The sequence below is a fragment of the Ochotona curzoniae genome, unplaced genomic scaffold (genome assembly GCF_017591425.1).
Source record: "Ochotona curzoniae isolate NIBS_2020 unplaced genomic scaffold, NIBS_Ocur_1.0 contig_883, whole genome shotgun sequence".
NCBI classification, from domain to species: domain Eukaryota; kingdom Metazoa; phylum Chordata; class Mammalia; order Lagomorpha; family Ochotonidae; genus Ochotona; species Ochotona curzoniae.
In genome coordinates this window covers 17,607,725-17,627,704 of record NW_024466599.1, presented here as the reverse complement: position 1 = coordinate 17,627,704, position 19,980 = coordinate 17,607,725, and the positions used below count along the sequence as shown (strand labels likewise).

General features: G+C 45.3%; 1 protein-coding gene across 4 annotated transcripts in view; it reads left to right on the top strand.

Moving 5' to 3' along the window:
* Positions 1–208: 208 nt before the first annotated feature.
* ASXL2 (ASXL transcriptional regulator 2) overlaps positions 209–19,980 on the top strand; it is a 136,583-nt gene continuing 116,811 nt past the window's right edge. For 2 of the 4 annotated variants that reach the window (XM_040992934.1, XM_040992932.1), the window contains exon 1: positions 214–529. In XM_040992934.1, coding sequence (XP_040848868.1) covers positions 473–529 — 57 coding nt within the window. In that variant the 5' untranslated portion in view covers positions 214–472. Of the gene's footprint in view, positions 530–19,980 lie in introns of all 4 variants that reach the window. The other 2 variants (XM_040992936.1, XM_040992935.1) reach the window with 2 other exon arrangements.

The window sequence follows — 19,980 nt, the reverse complement described above, 5'->3', positions numbered from 1 at the left end:
TTCACGCCGGCGGCCTTCCCTCACGCGCACGCTCCGGGGGAGAGGCGGAGAGCGGAAGGGCAGGGGCGTGGCGAAGCGCCGGCTTGGTTCTCTGGGGCGCAGGAGGCGGGGGCGCGCGCGCGTGCGCGGCGCTGCCGGCTGCGTACAGTAGTGACGGCCGCGCGGGAGCGGTCACATGACCGTAGCGGCTGCCTGTACAGTAAGAACCCAATATGGCAGCGGCGGTCGCAGTAGCAACGGCAGCAGGAGGACCGGCCGCCCCATAGACCCCCCCCCCGCGCAGCACCCCCGGCCGCTTCCTCTGCTTGGGCGCTCCTCCGGCCTGACTTCCCCTTTCTCCCACCTTTCCCGACACTGCGGGAAAAAAAATAAAATAATAAGAATAAGAAAAAAAACCAGCGCAGGGCAGAGCAGGCAGGGAGGGCGGCCGGAGCCCGGACTCGGGAGCCTCCCAGTCAGTTCAAGACCCGACATGAGGGAAAAGGGCCGTAGGAAGAAGGGCAGGACCTGGGCGGAGGCCGCCAAGACGGTAAGGGGGAGGGAGCGAAGGGAAGGCCGGGGGAGGGTTTCGTTCCCTTGCCGTCCGCCAGTCGCAGGGGAAGGGAGGTCCCCTGGCCCCAGCGACCCCGGCTTGAGGGGGCAGCGGACCGCGCGGAGAGGGCGGCGGTTAGCGTCGGGGTGGCGGTCCCCGCGGGAATGGAGGCGCCCCGGCGGAAGGAGGTCGCGGTGGCGGGGCTGGCGGCTGCTCCCAGCGTCTGCGACGAGTCCTCTGGGTGTTTGGGGGCTGTTGCCTTGGGGGGTCGCGTCGTCGTCGCTCCCCGCTCTGTGGGAGCACCCCGACAGGGAGCGGGGCAGTCTTGTGTGTGGGTGCTCGCCGGGTGACCGGTTCTTGTCCCCATGCTGCGGGCTGGCGAGCACCCCCTCCTCTCCGTTGCATGCAGCTCGGAGCAGGCTGGTGCGTGCCTGCAGCCCCGGAGAGAAGTGGGGAGCGCTCCCGGCAGCCCGGCAGGATTGGCCCGCCGCGGCGGACCAGCCGTCCGGCCCCGAGCCCCCCTGTACCCCTCTGGCTCCCGGAGCCGACGCGAGGTCCCCAGGCTTTTGTTTTTGTTTGCTGTTGGGAGCCTGAAAGTGCAGGAGGTGTTTAGAAACGAAGTAACAGGTGGGACTTGTAGGATCTTTTTTTCCTGTTTCCGTAGAGACCTACTCAGAACAAGGCAGCAATGCATGGCGGGACGTGTAGTTTGCTCGGCCTCCACTTGTCCGTCGCCAAAGTGGAGGTGGCCGCACTAAGTTGCCGTAGGCGTGCAAAGTAGATGCCCCCTCCTTCCCCGCCTCTCCTCCTCCTCGTTTCTCACTTTGTTGTAAAGAAGTTTTAGGGGTAGATTGAGACCTGTGGAATATCGAGGCTTACTGAGGACATTTGCTGTGTTTATAAAAAGCGACCATTAAAAGCGTAGAGATGACATAGGAGGAGGGAGTGAAGTGGATTTCGTCGTTGAGGGCGCGGCAGCCGCTCAGGGCTGGGAAGTGAGAGGCGCGCGGGCGCTGGCGGTGGGTTGAACGCTGTCCGGAATAACTCAGACAACGTGGAATTACACTTGCAAGTGAGCCTGTGGGTGTGGAATGAGACTCTTCCCCCTCCCCAAATATTAAAATCATAAATTGGGAAGGACTATAAATAAGTACAAAGAAGAAAAATTTTAAAAATCCTGTATTTCCTCCTTAGGCTACATCTTTTGACATTTTGATATACTGCTGCTTAGTCTTTCTTGTTTGCTTGCCTCCACACATCTTGGGTCATGCTATTTATTCAACCTTGTGCATTTATTTTGTAAACCGGGGACATGTGTTTTGTAAACATTATGCATTAGGGGGTTGATGAGGCTTCAACCTGTCTTTCTGGTTTAGGTGGAAATGTGAAAAGTGAAAAAAATAAAGGCACTTGGAAGCTATTGAGTATTTCACTGACCGTCCATCTTCATAAAATTAAAGAAATAAATGCTAAAAATGATTTTTTTTCATGATGAAATTACCGCTTCACAGATAGCTTTTCTCATGAATTTTTCAAGACTTTTCCCTGTTTAATAAAAGAAGCCAGGTTAATTTTAATTATAGGTAAGCAGACATCAACCCTAATTATGTTAATTAATATTATGTTTCTATGATCTTGAGAGTAGTTATTGAATTATGGTCTCTTTGGATAAAATAGTCTAATCATTATGAGATGGTGACAGAAAGGAAGAATTAGTGTGACTCTAATCTGTTTCAATTTTCTTATAATAAATTGCTATATTTGCACATTTCATTCCCTAACTGGTTATGTTTTTGGGAAAGTTTATTGAGGAAAATTGACACAATGGCTCAACTGGCTAATCCTCATCTTACAAGTGCCATCATCCCATGTGGGCACTAGTCCATGTTTTAGCTGCTCCACTTCCCATCTAGCTCCCTGCTTGTAGCCCAGAAAAGCAGTGGAGGATGACCTAAAGCCTTGGAACTGCATCCATTCACATGGGAGACCCAGAAGAAGCAGTTCCTGGCTCCTGGTTTTGGATTGGCTCAGCTCCAGCCATTGTGGCCACTTGGGTAGTGAACCAGCATATGGAAGATCTTTCTATTTTTCTGTCTCTCCCTCTCTTATAAATCTACCTTTCCAATAAAAATAGGAACTTAAGAAAATTATCTTATTTATTTATTTATTTATTTTATTGGAAGGTCAGATGTACAGAGGAGAGACAGAAAAGAAGATCTTCCCTCCACTGGTTCACTTCCCACATGGCCGCGACAGCTGGTGCTGTGCCAATCTAAAACCAGGAGCCAGAAGCCTCTTCAGGGTTTCCCACATGGGTACAGGGTACCAAGGCTTTTGGGCAGTTCTCTTTCCCAGGCTTCAAGCAAGGAGCTGGATGGGAAGTTGGGTGCTGGAACACGAACTGGTGCTCATAAGAGACCCCAGCCCGTCTAAGGCAAGGACTTTAGCCAGTAGGCTACTACTAGAGTCAGGCCCATATATAATTCTTAAAAAAAGATTATAATAATAAATAGAAGAGGACCAGGAGAAGTGATTTTAAGACTTAAAAGTACTTAAAAGGTAGAGTGACACAGAAAGAAGACAGTGAGAGACAGATCTTTCTGTCTGTGGGTTCACTCCCCAAATAGCTCCATTACCTGAGACTGACCAGACTGAAAGCAGAATCTCCATCCGGGTCTCCCCCATGGGCAGCAGGAACCTAAGCATTTGGGCATCTTGTACTGATCTCCCAGCCCAGTGGCAGGGAGCTGGATGTGAAGTGGCTCAACCAGGACTCAAGCCAGTGCTCCAATATGGGGTGCTGATACTATGACAGAGCGCTGGCTCCAGCTTTTCCTACATATTACAGTGTCAAATGTTTTAGGAGAGAGTTTCAGCAAAGTAATAACAAAACTTTTACATCTTTTTAAGATTTGTTGGAAAGTCAGATACACAGAGAGGAGGAGAGACAGAGGAAAATTTTCCGTCTGTTGATTCATTCCCAAGTGGCTGCAACGGATGGAACTGAGCCCATCTGAAGCCAGGAATATGGAACCTCCTCTGGGTCTCCCATGTGGGTGCAGAGTCCCAAAGCTTGGACCATCATTGACTGCTTTCCAGGAAGGGAAGTGGAACAGTTGGAACATAAACTGGCACTCGTAGGGGATCCCAGTGGATTCAAGGTGTGGGTTTAGCCAATAGGCTACTGTGCTAGGCCTTTAAATTAAAAAAAAAATTATTTGAAAGGTAGAGCTAGAGGGAGGAGAGAGAGAAAGATCCTCAGTTTTCTGATTTATTCCCTAAGTGGCTATAGTGGCTAGGACTGGGCCACGCCAAGGCCAGGCCAAAAGCAGGAGCCAGGAGCTTCTTCCACGTCTCCCATGCGGGTGGCAGGGTCCCTAGGATTTGGACCATTTCCACTATTTGCATTTTTCCCCCATAATTTTTTGATGATGTTTACATTGTTGAGAAGGGTGCATGCCCATTTGGACCACTGATTAGGTGGGAAGGATCAAGGAATAGGGGAAACTGGTTGAGACAACTGGTTCTAATCTTCCATTCTATTCTTCCTGTATCTGGGGGAAAGGGGAGGAGAGAGTGAAGGACCGGTCCCAGCTGTCTTAACTACAGTAGTGCCCAGGGCTATGGGATGGCTGCTTGATGTCATCTGAGGATTCCTGAAGTGGAGCATGTTCTGAGGACACTGCTTAAGTGGTTTTGATACTTCTGAGATGCTGTTGATTTCATTGCTCCAGGTTTGAGGAAATCCTTCCAAGGTCCATTGGCTGACATAATCCACCTCAGAGTTTTGACTCTCCCAGATAACTACTGTCAGAGCTTGGCCAGAAGTGTTGTTCATTTTGTTTATTTTGTTCATTTTGTTCTGGCTTCCATGGTATTAGGTGTCCTTTGTGGACCTCAGGGATCTGTCATGTCTCCCATGTGCATCTGGGCATGACATCCACTGCACAGGCTTCAGCAGCTGAAGTGGCCCGGTTCTGAAACATGCACTCTGTGGTCAGACCTTAGATCCTGTGATTTTCCCAGTGGTTGGAGTTTTGAGTCCAGTAGTCCAGTTTGTCCACTGTTTTCTTTCTTACACATGTTAGTGGGGAACTAGATTGGAAATGGGACAGTGGGGACTCAAACTTTCACCTATAAGACACAGTGTTGGTCCCGCTATCATTCTTTTTGTGTGTGTCAGTTTAATCAGCAATAATTTTTATCTGCACTGACTTTTGAGAGAGGTGACAGCTACGTAGGTAACCAAAATACAAAGCTTGTTTGACAGTCTTCATCCTCCTTGTGTTTTCTGGACCATCTCAGGGATGTGTTCAGGATGTCATGTGGCCTGGGCTATTGTGTTGAACCTCATGTCAGTGTACATTCCTGAGGTCCCCATCTCCTTCATGAGAAGCTTCCAGATCTCTCTGAGTGGCTGAGGGAAATAATTCTGGAAGCCCGTACACTGGACACGCTTGTTGAGTGTTCATGGTGCACTCCCGGTCACCATCTGGTTGACGGCAGCTGGCATCTCTTTGCTGCCTTTCTTTGTGGGAGCCATCCTTCAGGCTCCAAATGGGGAAGAATATTTTTAAAAAGAAGGAAAGGAGTCTGCTGAGGTCATGAATGTAGGTTGATTGGGCCAGAGGAGAGGGGACAGGTTGAAAAAACACAGAGCACACCTGTTTTTTTTTTTTTTTTTATAACCATCAACATTTCTTTTAAAATATTTATTTTTACTTTTATCACAAAGTCAGATATACAGAGAGGAGAGACAGGAAGATCATCCATCCAGTGATTCATTCCTCAAGTGACTGCAATGGACGATGCTGCACTGATCTGAAGCCAAGAGCCAGGAACCTCTTCCCGGTCTCCATGAGGGTGCAGAGTCCCATGCTCTTGGTCCGTCCTGGACTGTTTTTGCTTTCCCAGGCCACAAGCAGGGAGTTAGATGGGAACTGGGGCTGCTGGGATTAGAACCAGCATCCACTGGCAAATCCAAGCACCAGCACAGTGTGGGTTGAGCCAGGTTCAGTTGCAACAAAGACTAGTGCACAATATGGAATGCCAAGGTGAGGTTGCCTGTACCGGAAGGGACCGCAGCACCCAACCAGTGTGAGAACAAGGAAGGAAGGGGGTAGAGCCGGCAGGGGAATAAGGGAGGGTTCCTTTGCTGGACAGCTACTCTTGCAGGAGAGCATGGGCTGGGATGGGGGCAGACCAGACTAGGCAGGGCTACCACACCTGTGCGCCTCACGTGGACTAGATCAGGGAAAAGCCAGGCTGGGATGATTGTTCCTACTGGTGCAAACAAAATTAGAGTGGGTGAGGGTTGTTTGGGCTTAGCCACAGCATCAGCTGGAAGAAGCTGGCACTGGGGGCTAGTTCTGTCAAGTCAAACCACAGAACTATCTGGAGAGTGCATAATCTGGGAGTGGGAGAGGCCTGGGAGGGAAAGAGTGGGCTCATCTCTCTTGGGTTACCACTTCCACGGGAGGACATAAAACTAAGACGGGGGCTGGGGTGGAATGGGGTGTGGGACAGACTGGATTACTGCTACACATACTGGCTAACCAGGGTAGGGGGCGGGCCTGGTGGGGGTTATTGCAGGTCGCTTCAACTAGGCTGCAGCTCCCACTGGTTTATGTGAGGATCAAGTATGTGCTGGGCAGCACCAGGCTGGACTGCAACACCCATTGGTTCCAGTGGAAGTCGGGAGTGGAAACAGAACCAACCCAGCAATTGCAACCACCAGCTGATCAGGGCCATGGACTGTGCTGGGCCCTGTACTTGCTAGTACATACAAGAATCTGGTTTGAGAACACCTCAGACAAAGTTTCTTTGGAGATCTCCCCAATTGGAATGCTGGACTCAGAACCCTAACCAAGAAAAGAGAGAAGACAGAACAAGTCAACCAACCATCTCAGCTATACCTTGGCAGCGAAATATGGGGTAAACAGAGACTCCATGATGGACTATGTCAATCAGTGGATTCTTCAAGGACCTCATCGTGCTTGGAGTGGCAAGATTGGCAGTGATTCATAACTGCTGACATATCAAAACCACTTGAGCAAGAACCTCAGAGCATACCCTACATCTGGGACCTGGGGAAGGTGGGAAATTGGGTGGGCCTTCTCCCTTAATACCTGCCTTTAAACATGAAGGAAACAATTTGGAAAAATAATAGTCTTACCCACTTTCCTGTAGCCCTTGACCCTTTTTACCCTAATTAACTATGTTAAGATTTTCAAAATTTAAAAAATAAATTAAAAAAAAATTAAAAAAAGAAAAAGAGCCGGCATCCATATGGGATCCTAGTGTGTTCAAGGCAAGGACTTTACTCACTAGGCCGCTGCACTGAGCCCCACATCTGTTTCTATACTGCAAATGAGAAAATAAGACTGGCAAAATCCTGGTTTATAGAACACATAAAAAATTAGAGTAGGAAAACATTTTATGGGACATGGACTAAAAATTGAAATACTGCTTGGATACATAATTTTGTTTTTTTTTTAAAGATTTATTTATTTATTTTCTTTATTTTTTTTTTTGATTACATTGTATTATGAGACATAGTTCTATAGGTACTGGGATTCCCCCCACCCCTCCCCTAACGCTCCCTCTATGGTGGATTCCTCCACCTTGTTGTGTAACCACGGTTCAGGTTCAGTTGAGATTTCTTCATTGTAAGCATGTACCAAGCATAGAAGCCACCATCTTATTGTCCAGATAAGTTCAACTGCTTCTTGGGAGACCTTCTCTGGTCTGAAGGTAGGGCCAAAAGAGTAAAATCCCGATCAGTCAAAACCCCCATTAGCAACAATATATAACGTTATGGAATTAATTGACATAGTGTTGAGTAAACAATATGTTAAAATTACGTGTAAGTTCTTAACATCCTGTGACTATTTCAATGACATTTTCACAATTGAGGTGCAAAACAGTTTAGGAGGGGAGTGCTAGAAATCTTTCATACTTTGGTGAGGAGTACTTGTTCTTTGTGTTCTACCTAGTAGGGTATGTGTGAGTCCATGCTGACCAATCTTTCCTTGTTGTTCTCTGCTTATCTATTCCAATTTGTGTGTGTATGTGTGTGTGTGTGTGTTTGGAGGGGGTGCTCTGGAGCGACCCTGATGGTCATTGCAGAGGGTGGGGACCCAGAGTTGAAACTAAGTAAGGACCAGAGAAAGCTCCTCTCCCTTGTCCTGAAGGAAGTTTACTGTTCTGATTCTGAGGACCGCTCAGGGTTCCTGGCTGTTCCGATGACCTTGGATTCTATGAGGAAGGATTCGGGCTTCTTCCATCCCATGTAGTAGGTCCAAAAGGAGGGGGAGGGGATGTCCTCTGAGTTCGCGGCTCCGAAGGCATTCCAGTTCCCTGTGTCTCTGGCAGTTGTGATGTAGTCATTGGTTATTTATTTTCATTTGAGAGGTAGATTTAGACTGGAGAGACAGAAAGCTCTTCTATCTAACAGGCCATTCCCCAAATTGCTGCAACTACCAGAGCTGAGACGATTTGAAGTCAGGAACCAGGAGCCTCTTTTGGGTCTCCCACATGGGTGCTTGGTCCCGAGGACTTAAGCTATCCTCTGCTGCTTTCCAGGCCATTAGCAGGGAGCTGGAGTGTGATCATCTTTCTTATCATGTTTCACTGTAAAGTTTATGTAAGTATTTCTACTATTTTCCCATTCCTGTGTTGAAATTCCATGAACCCCTCAGCTCGTTGGAATGGGAAAATTGTTTTTAGAGACTGGAGTTTAAAGTTTCTATAAGGGTGGTGCTCTTGGCAATCCTATCCTAGAATTGTAGAGTTCTGACAGGAGCTGAGAATATTGTGTAGATGGCAGAGGTCCTTAATGTGTCCTCAGCTTCAGATGTGATCTACTCTTACGAAACTGCAGTTTTGTTGTAAGTGAAAGAACATTAATTTTTCTACTACAAAATCTATCTAGAAAGAGACCAGCATGGAGCCTGGTGTGGTAACCTAGCAGCTCAAGTCCTCTCCTTGCATGTGCTGGGATCCCATATGGGCACTGGTTCTAATCCCGGCAGCCCCACTTCCTGTCCAGTTCCCTGCTTGTGGCCTGGGAAAGCAGTCGAGGATGGACTAAGGCCTTGGGACCCTGCATCCACATGGGAGACCTGGAAGAGGTTCCTGGCTCCTGGCTTTGGATCAGCCTAGTTTTGGCCATTGTAGTCACTTGGGAGTGAATTAGCAGACAGAAAATCTTCCCTCTCTCCTCCTCCGTGTATATCTGACTTTCCAATAAGAATAAATAAATCTAAAAAAAAAAAAAAGAGGAACCAGCATTGTAGGCATCTGACCTATGATCTCTGTTCTGTGTTCTTGTTAACTTTTAGAAATAAAACATTTCTTTGATGTTTATTATTTTCAGCTACTTGAAAAGCAGGGTGACTTAGAGAAAGGAAAAGGTATTTTTTTTTAAGTATTTATTTTTATTGGAAAGTCAGATATACAGACAGGAGGAGAGACAGGGAGGAAGATCATCATCTGCTGCTTCATTCCTCAAGTGGCCACAATGGCCAGAGCTGCACCTATCTGAAAGCTAGGAGCTAGGAATCTCTTCTGAATCTCCCATGCAGGTGCAGGGTTCCAAGGATCCTGGCGTGTTTGAGGCGAGGACTTTAGCCACTAGGCTACCATGTCAGGCCCCATTTTCCTGGAGTGTCTGTATGTGCCCTTAACAGCACGGTCTTGGTAGGCTGAAGGCAGGAGCCAGACTCTCTCCAGATCTCCCTTGTAAGTGGTAGGGCCCCAAGTACAGGAGCCATCCTCTGCCTGTTACCGGCAAGTCAGATTAAAAGCAGAGTAGCTTGTACTTGAACCATCTTTGGTTTGCGATGTTGGTATTACCACTGGCTTAACGTACTGCACCAGAATATTGCCCCATTCCTTCATTGTGCATCTCAGCAGGGTATTCTCATTTTATATACTGTATAGATTAGTGATTTTTTTTAATGGTGAAAAACATATTTTAGAATTAGAAAGTTGGATGCAGTTTAGATGATCCCAGTTTTGTTGGCAAGATCCAGAGCGTCATAATGAGGAGCCAGCTGCATGTCTGCCTCCTTTTCTCCGTCAGGTCTGATCAGGGAATTGACTGGCCACATCAGTGTCATGGAGCTTCTTCACAGATTGTTTGAGCTGATGCTTTCTGCCTTGACATCCACAGTGAACATGAGTGTGTTGTCTTCTGTCTTCATACTCTGTCAGGGAGAACCTGATGATGCTACGGCAATCAAGGTTGTTTCTCCTAGGGACGGTCTTCTAAGGGTATTTGAGCTGTCACCACAGGGGCTACAGTTTGAGCCAATGGAAAGTGAGTAACATGCATGTCTTCTTGTGGCTGTGGACATCTTTTTTTTTTTTTTTAAGATTTATTTTTATTGAAAGGCAGATATACAGAGAGGAGAGACAGAAGTGAGCACAACGGCTGATGCTATGCCGATTCGAAGCCAGGAGCCTCTTCCAGGTCTCCCATGCGGGTGCAGGGTCCCAAAGCTTTGGGCTGTCCTCGACTGCTTTCCCGGGCCACAGGCAGGGAGCTGGAAGAGAACCGGCGCCCATATGGGATCCCGGGCGTACAAGGCGAGGACCTTAACCACTGCGCCACCGGGCTTCAAAACCGCCTCTTGGCCTTCAGAGCCTTCACTTTGGGGTTTTTGTTTGTTTGTTTGTTTGTTTTCTGAGATTCATTTGAAAGAGTAACAGAGAGGGAAGGAAATCTTTCATACAGTGTCTGGGCTGGGGCAGATTGAAGCCAAGAACCAGTAATTCTCTCCAGGATTTCCACTACAGTGCTATGGGTCCAAGCACTTTGGCCACCTTTGACTGCTTTCCCAGGAACGTTAGCAGGGGACTGGTGGGACGCAAAGGAAATCAGGATTCAAAATGGCACTCTAATACAGGATGCCAAGCTTTTACGTAGCAGCTTAACCCACTGTATCATGATACCAACCCCCCAGTTTAGTATTTTTTTAAAAAAGATTTATTTATTTGAAAAGCAGTGATGGAGAACAGAGAGAAAGAGATACTGATCTTTCATTCACTCAGTTTCTCTTTCAAATGGTTGTAATCAGAACTGGCCAAAGCCAGGAGCCAGGAGCCAGGAGCCAGGAACTCTATCTGGGTCTCCCCCATGGTTGACAGGGTTACAAGTAGTTGGGCCATCTTCTGCTTTCCAGGGCACTTTAGCAGGGAGCTGGATGGGAAGCAGAGCTGGGCTTGAACCAGGCTGTAGGCATCCCTGCTTAATATCTATTTCCAGTTCAGTATTTTTAGTGCAATGTGATTTCTGTTTTTAGTGTTGTTAACATGTTATTGAGTGTACAGTGTGTAGAATTCTTCACATATGACTTAAGATCATTTTACTTGCCTTAAATTGAGTTTTTAATAAAGGCTCATTCTTTTTGGGAAGTTGAAAAGTAGATTTTTTTTTTTTTTTGGTCTTTTAAGGATTTATTTTATTTGAAAGAGTTACAGAGAGAAGGAGAGACAAGAGAGAGAAAGAGTGAGATTGAGATCCATCTTTCCATTTGCTTGTTTACTCCCCAAGTGGGTGCAGTGCCTGGGGCTGGGCCTGTCCAAAGCTGGGGGCTTCTGTCAGAGGTCCACTGCTTTCCCGGACCATGGCAGGGAGCTGGGTTTGAATCAGAACAGCTAGGACTTGAGCCAGTTCCCGTAAAAGGGATGCCAGCACCGCTGCTGGAGGCTTAGACTGCTATGCCATGACTCCTGCCCCCAGAAATTGACATGTAATTGTAATAGATGTGTATAAAGTGTAAATTCTGGAGATGGCACGTGGTGGACATGGATAAGTCAGAGTCTACATACTGAACTAGTGAAAATAGTAACTTACTGAAGTGAATTATGATTGATAGTTTGTTAAATATAGTCCTCTGTACTTCTTATCCCAGATATGCAAAAAGGTATGCTTATATGAGCTTGTCATGAAGTACTGTAACTGCTTTCCTTTATGAACATGTGGCTGTCTTTTCAGGCCATTACTTTAATGCCTGTTTCATTCTCTAATGGCTTTATAATACTCCGTTGTTTTTGTTTAGGCATCATCTATGATTATTGGGCATACAGGCCATAAATGTGTCCCTGTCTCCTGCCTCCACCTTGTAGCATATACTTCACTGTGAGGCCAGTATGGTGGTGAATTAGTTGTATCTTTGTGACGCCAGCATCCCATCTGGGTGCTGGTTTAAGTCCTGGCTGCATCGCTTCCAATCTAGCTCCCTGTTTATCATGACCTAGGAAAGCATCAGAGATTGGCTGAAGTGCTTTGGTCCCTGCACCCTCGTGGAGCCCCAGAGAAGGTTCCTGGCTTTGGATTGGCTCAGCTCTAGCCACTGGGGCCATTTGGGGAGTGAATCAGTGAATGGAAAATCTCTCTTCTCCTTTTTGTAACACTATCTTTCAAATAAAAAAAAAATAAAGTAAATCTTAAAAAAAAACTTTACTGCATACATCTGAGCATGTATGAGTTTATGAGTTTTTGTGGATAGAACAGTTAGAATAGAGGGTGTAAACTTCTTATTTTAAGTCTTTCAGACTTGACACCAATTTATATTGTCTTCTAAAAATGTGAAAGTTGCTACTTTCTCCCTTTTCTCTAGTTGAAAGGGTGCATCTATTTATCTATCTATACAAATATATATGTGTGTGTGTACATATATATATTTAGAGAGATTTATTTATTTATTTTTTGTTTGAAAGACACAGCAACAGAGAGAGAGAAGAGTAAGAGCAATATCTTCCTTTTTCCAGTTCATTCTCTACCCAAATGGCCCTAACATCCAAGACTGGGCCAGGCTGAAGCTGGGAGTCAACAACTCCAACCAGGGATCCCATATTGGTGGCAGGGACCCTTTGCCATTTGCTGCTGCCTTCCCAGGCATATTAGCAAGAAGCTGCATCCGAAGCTGACCAACCTGGACTCAGACCAGCACTGTGACAAAGCATACTGTTGTCAAGCGGTGGTTTAATGGTTTAATTTGCTGAACCACAGTGCCAGCCTCAGGGTTCTATCAGTCTTGCTGTTTTTATGCTTTAATATAATAGCAAAACAGTTTTGGTGGTGGTTTGTCTAGGAGAATATGATGAAAATGTTTTATGTTGGTACTCCTCAGGGTGGGAAAACACTAGTCACTGGTATGTGGTCATTTATCCACTAAAAAGGGGCTGCAGTGACTGAGGAAGTGCATTTTTATTTCACGGGTACTACAGTACATAGTCACATTTGGCCAGTGGCTGCCATTGCTATTAGTCCAAATATGAAATAATTTCCGGTGCTTGTTGACTGTTTTCTTCACTTGTATGTTCACATCTTTCACCCCTTTCCTCTCTTGCTTCCTCTCCTTTTTCACACTGATCTCTGAGAATGCTGGGTAGATGAAGGAAGCCCTCTGTCCTTCATGTTGAACTTTTTGATTTTACTTAAGTTCTTTTGTTGTTGTTGCTGCTCATGTTTAATGTTAAATGTAAACAAAATTACCTGTTATATTTTGCAGTCTTTGGGACCTATATTAAGAAAAGTTTCTCCCTCAAAGATGCTAAGTACTTTTAAGATAATGCTGGTCCTGAAATCTGTCTTTCCTATATAAAATGTCTATTTTGGACAAATAGGGGGAAATTTCTGTTTTTGTACCTGTGAGTCTTTGTGCCATAGAAGGTAGAAACTTTGTTTAAAAATGTTTCTGTCTTGCAGAGCATAACCTAGTTTCTTGCTTTTGTATGTGTTTTAGAAATTAAAGACAGAAGATTTGTTTTCTGTTACAAACTAGTCAGCTATAATTAGGTTTTGTTTGAAGTCTGGTTGAATATCACTTTGTGAAAGAAAATTATTTTGAGAGACACTAGGGTATTTGCCTACAAAGACTCCTTGGAGTTGCATTTGGACATTGAGAAATGCCTGTGGTCATTCTTGCTTCTGAACTTGCTCGACAGGACTAAAATTGGCCTGTGGTAAAAGCGTATTGTACTTGGTCCTGTGCATCAGAGAGTTGTAAAACTTATCAATTAATTAATGTATTCTCCAAGTTGATCCACCTTTTGGCAAAAAAAAAAAAAAAAAAAGCTGTTAAGGACCTTTTATTTGGCAGTTTTTTAGTCACTGACCAGCAATTGCCACTACATTCCTGATGGACTTCATTGAGCTGTGACGGCTGCACGTCATTGTAAATCTTTAACTCACTGATGTTTGAATTATTCAGTGGTTGGTTTAGTCATATTCAGTTTCAAATAGAGTTGAATAGTGTTAGTGACTGACTTCTAAATGATAGCACAGCATAGTGTTTTACTGTTTTTTGACTGGTTTTCTTTTCTGATGTAAGAGTTTCTGACAAACTCTGCAATTTTAAAATGAATACCCATGACACATATGCAAGGTTTTCTTTTTTTGTGTATATTTTGTATGTTTGTATCAAAATGTGAAAGGATAGTGTACAGATAAAGCTAATAGAGAAATAACTTTCATATGTATCCTTAATAACCTATGAAAGACAAAATGGGGAAAAAAGTAGGCTTTTAAAATGGCAGCTTGGAGTAACCATAACAATAACTATGGACCCTGTTTAAGAAAATGACATAATTGTTAGCTGGTGGTTGAACACAGACTTTGAGTCACACAAATCTGGATTTGATCTTTATAATTTGTTGTATCAACTTGGACAAGTTATTTAAACCAAGGCTCACACATCAATATGCAGAAGAATCATTTAGAAGTCTTGGTATAATGCAGATTTTAAAATTAAGAAAGAATCTTAGAAAAAATTTTTTGGAAGGCAAAGCAAGAGAGGGCAAGCTTCCTTATGCTAATTCGTTATGCCTGCAGTAGACAGGACTGGGCCAGGCCAAAGTCAGGAGCTTGGAACTCATTCTAGGCCTCCCGTATGGGTGAGTAGGCCCCAAGTACCTAGACCTTTGCCTCCTGCCTTTGTAGGTACACATTAGCAGGAAGCTGGAATTAGGAGCAGAGCTGGGACTTGAACCCAGGTACTTGGATATTGGATGTGGATATCTGAAGTATCATCTTAACTGCTGTGCCAAATGCCCACTCCCATAATGCAGATTTCAATTGAGATTTTGTGCTGCGGTGTGGCTAGAGTCTACACATTTCCAGGTCAAGCTGCTGCTGCAGTATAAGAATCATATTTAGAGTTGAAAAGCTTTATGCTATCTATATCTAAATTTTTCAGTCTTATTGGAAAATGGAGATTATCATAAAATCTTACTTGGGGTGTTAAGTGATAAGATGATACTATGGGAAGGGGCCAGCATTGTGTGTAGTGAGTTAAGCCACCATCTGTGATGTCAGCATCCCTTATGGCTGCTGGTTCCTGCCCGGGCCATTTCATTTTCAATTTAGCTTCCTGCTAATGGGCTTGGGAAAGCAGTGGAGGATGGTCCAAGACATTCGACCCCTGCTTCTATGTTGGGAGACCTGGAAAAAATCCTGGCTTCCTGGCTTTGGTCTGGCCAACCTGTAGCTATGAAAGCCATCTGGGGAGTGAGCCAGCAGATGGAGGCTCTCTTTCTGTTAACTCTGCCTTTCAAATAACTAACTAACTAACTAACTCCTCAATACAAATGAAAATATGCAGGCCAGCATGGTAGCTCAGCTGGTTAATCCTCTTACTGCAGGCACCAGCATCCCAGACGCTCCACTTCCTTTCCAGCTCCCTGCTTGTGGCCTGGTAAAGCAGAGGAAAATGGCCCAAGGCCTTGAGACCCTGCACCTGCATGAGAGACCCAGGAGAAGCTTCTGGCTTCTGACTTCAGATCAGCTTAGTTCTAGCCATTGTGGCTGGTTGGGGAGTGAATCAACAGACAGAAGACCTTTCTCTCTGTTTCTACTCTCTATAACTGACTTTCCAATAAAAATAAGATACATCTTAAAAAAAAAATACTGGTATATTGTAAGCATTTTTAATATTGCTGAAAATGTAACATGTGGATCATTTTATGTTTTTAATGGGAAAAATAAATGTAAATAAGTAAAAATAAATATTATGAACGTGTTTTTTGGGTCTCGTGCAATAGCTTAGTGGCTAAATCCTTGCCTTGCATGCATCGGGATTCCATATGGTTGTCGGTTTGTGTCCTAGGCTGCTCCACTTCCCATCCAGCTCCCTGCTTGTGGCCTTGGAAAGCAGTCAAAGGCGGCCCAAAGTCTTGGGACCCTGCATCTGCATGGGAGATCTGGAGGAAGTTCCTGGCCTCTCACTTCGGATTGGCTTGGCTCCAACTATTGCAGTCTTTCTGTCTCTTTGTATATCTGCTTTTCCAAATAAATAAATAAAATAATTCTTTTTTTAAAAAAAGATTTATTTATTTTTATTGGAAAGGCAGATGTACAGAGGGGAGGAGAGACAGGGAAAAAGACCTTCCGTCTGATGATTCACTCCCCAAGTGAGCACAACAGCAGGTGCTGTGTCAATTCGAAGCCAGGAGCCAGGAACTTTCTCCAGGTCTCCCATGTGGGTGCAGGGTTCCAAAGCTTTGGACCGTCCTCGACTGCTTTCCCAGGCCACAAGCAGGGAGCTGGATGGGAAGTGGAGCTGCTGGGATTGGAACTAGTACCATATGGGATCCCGGGCATATTCAAAGCAAGGACTTTAGCCTTTAGGCCATTGCGCTGGGCCCATAAAGTAGATCTTTTTAAAACAGATGTTTTTTTCTTAGTAAATAAGTGCAGGAGTTTGAAGAAGTTCAAAGGGAGAATTTCAGCGATCCTTCGTTTGCTGTCTCTTTCTGTGAGTCTGGGTAGAATTCCGCAGAGATCTGAAAGAGCCATGAACATCACACCTCCTCAGTAGACCCTCCACACGGGGCTGTCCTGGTTTGTCCAGCTCCTCCCATCAAGTGTGAGTCTATCTGTGTTTCTTATCTTCTCTTTTGGTTTTAAAGACTTACTTATTTTTATCTGAAAGGCCAATTTATGGAGAGAAAGATCTGCCTACTGGTTCACTCAAATGGCCACAATAGCCAAAGTTGTGGTGATCTGAAGCCAGGAACCTCTTTCTAGGTCTCCAACATGGGTGTGCATGCCCGAGGACTAGAGCCATCCTCTGCCTTCCCAGGCCATAAACAGAGCAGCATTGGAAATAGAGCAGTTGGAACGCAAACTGGTGCCCGTACGAGATGCGAGCACTGTAGGTGGAGGATTAGCAAGTTATTCCACTGTGCCGGCTCTTCTAAAGCACATTTTAAGAAATATATTAATCATACAGATATATAGGTTTGATAAGGAGAATTCTAAGATACTGCAGGATTCCTGTTCCTTTGAGGGTTGGACTTGTGAGTGTGGTGGGGTATAACTCTGTAATTCGGTTATGTTCTGCAGCAGAGATGAAGAGATTTTGCAGAGGTAATTAGATTTGACTTTAATCAAAGGGGTGAGCCTGCCTGTCAGGTATGCTCTTTTTAACAGGGTCTAGAGGCCAGAGAAAAGAGATTTGAAGCAAGAAGAGGTACTTCTTAAGACCTTGAAAAGAAACAAGTGGCCATGTTGTGAACTGCCTGTTTAGAGGTCAAATGGCAGGGAGCGGCAGGCAGTCCCTAGCTGCTGTGTGGCTCCTGGCTGAGACCCAAAAAGGCAACATCCTGAGTCCACAGCCAAAAAGCCCCGCGAGGTCTGCCAAGAACTGCAGAGCTTGGGTGAGACCTCACACCTCGGATGAGCTCACAGCCTCAGCTGATGTTTTGATTGTAGCCTAGTGAGATTTTAAGCCAGCTAATGTGCCCAGAACCCTAGCACATGAACTGTGAAATTTGAGTTGTTTTAACCTCAGTAAATAGTAAGGCTTGTAATCAAAAATAAAATGAATTTTTGCTGTTGAGGATACATAATAGCAAATTGCTAGTTGTACTACATTATGGGAGAGTCGGGAGCTGGGTTGGTCTCTGAGAAGTTTGACCTGGGTATTCAAGGATAGTGGCTAAAACCTTTACAGGTATCTGATACGTAAGGGCATACCAGATAAGGAAGGCTGAACAGCACTGGGTCTGCTTGGCTTTTGGTCAGTTTAGCCTTGACTGTTATACATTATGGCGGCAGATAAACCCAGAAAAGTTAGATTGGGGCCAAATGTAAAGGGTTGTAAAAGTTGGGCTGACAGCTAGGTGTAATAAAGAATTTTATGTGGAAGATAGTGTTGTGTGTGTTTTGAGAAGATTGGGCCATTTGTGGGATTTTTTGGTACGAGTCTGGGAAACCTGGTGTGAAGAAGTACAAATTTATTGTCCTTATTTTTCTAATATCATATTTATTTTAATTACTTTTTTTAGCTGAAGACTTTTTTTAAAAAAAAATTTGGAAAGGCAGATTTACACAGAGACGGGGAGGCATAGAGATATTTTCTGTCTGCTGGTTCGCTCCCCAAGTGGCTGCAGCTGAGCCTATTTGAAGCTGGGAGTCAGGCGTTTCTCCTAAGTCTCTCACCTGGATGCAGGGTCCCAAGGCTTTGGACCATCCTCTTCTGCTTTCCCAGGCCACAAGCAGGGAGCTGGATAGAAAGTGGAGTAGCTGGGACACGAACCCATGCCCATATGGGATCCTGGGGGTTGCAAGATGAGGATTTAGTAACTAGACTATTGCACCGGGCCCTCTTATTTGAATTATTCTTAACCCATGTACATTTTCTGATGGAAGCCATTAGAATCTGTCAGTTTCTTTAAATTTTCACATATACAAGGATACTTCAGAAAGTTCTTGGGAAGAGGAATGAATTAAGAGATATTTATTTTGGTGGAAGTTTTTTTTAAGTTTATTTCAGAGCTGGTGCAATGGCTCAATTGCTAAATCTCTTACCTTGCAAGTGCTGGGATCCCATATGGGTGCTGGTTCGTTTCCTGCAGCTCCACTTCCCATCCAGCTTCCTGCCTGTGGCCTGGGAAAGCAGTGGAGGTCTTAGGACCCTGCACTCATCCTGGAGACTCGGAAGAGCTCCTGGCTTGGGATCAGCTCATCTCTTGCTGTTGGTGCCATTGTGACCAGTTGGGGAGTGAACCAGCAGATGGAAGATCTTTTTCTCTGGCTCGTCTTGTCTCTGTAAATCTGATCTACCTTCCTAAAGAAAAAAAATAAATCTTTAAAAAAATTCTACTTTTTGAAAGGCAAAGTTATATAAAGAAGAGAGGGAGAGGCAGAGCTCTTTCATCTGCTGGTTCTCTCCTAAAATGGCTGCAGTGGCCAGCGCTTGGCAGGTCAGAAGCCAGAGGCTTCCTCCAGGTGTGGGTACAGGGACCCAATGCTTGGGTCATACCCTGCTCCTTTCCCAGGCACATTTGCAGGGAGCTGAATTAGATGTGGAACAACTGAGACTCAAACCAGTGCCCGTATGGGATACTAGCACTATACAAGGCAGCTTTACTGTCCTGCAGTGCTGCTCAGCTTCCTCTCTTTTTTATTTTTTTATTTTTTTAAATTTTGACAATCTTTACATAGTTAATTAGGGTAAAAAGGGTCAAGGGCTACAGGAAAGTGGGTAAGACTATTATTTTTCCAAATTGTTTCCTTCATGTTTAAAGGCAGGTATTAAGGGAGAAGGCCCACCCAATTTCCCACCTTCCCCAGGTCCCAGATGTAGGGTATGCTCTGAGGTTCTTGCTCAAGTGGTTTTGATATGTCAGCAGTTATGAATCACTGCCAATCTTGCCACTCCAAGCACAATGAGGTCCTTGAAGAATCCACTGATTGACATAGTCCATCATGGAGTCTCTGTTTGCCCCATATTTCGCTGCCAAGGTATAGCTGAGATGGTTGGTTGACTTGTTCTGTCTTCTCTCTTTTCTTGGTTAGGGTTCTGAGTCCAGCATTCCAATTGGGGAGATCTCCAAAGAAACTTTGTCTGAGGTGTTCTCAAACCAGATTCTTGTATGAGCTAGCAAGCACAAGGCCCAGCACAGTCCATGGCCCTGATCAGCTGGTGGTTGCAATTGCTGGGTTGGTTCTGTTTCCACTCCCGACTTCCACTGGAACCAATGGGTGTTGCAGTCCAGCCTGGTGCTGCCCAGCACATACTTGATCCTCACATAAACCAGTGGGAGCTGCAGCCTAGTTGAAGCGACCTGCAATAACCCCCACCAGGCCCGCCCCCTACCCTGGTTAGCCAGTATGTGTAGCAGTAATCCAGTCTGTCCCACACCCCATTCCACCCCAGCCCCCGTCTTAGTTTTATGTCCTCCCGTGGAAGTGGTAACCCAAGAGAGATGAGCCCACTCTTTCCCTCCCAGGCCTCTCCCACTCCCAGATTATGCACTCTCCAGATAGTTCTGTGGTTTGACTTGACAGAACTAGCCCCCAGTGCCAGCTTCTTCCAGCTGATGCTGTGGCTAAGCCCAAACAACCCTCACCCACTCTAATTTTGTTTGCACCAGTAGGAACAATCATCCCAGCCTGGCTTTTCCCTGATCTAGTCCACGTGAGGCGCACAGGT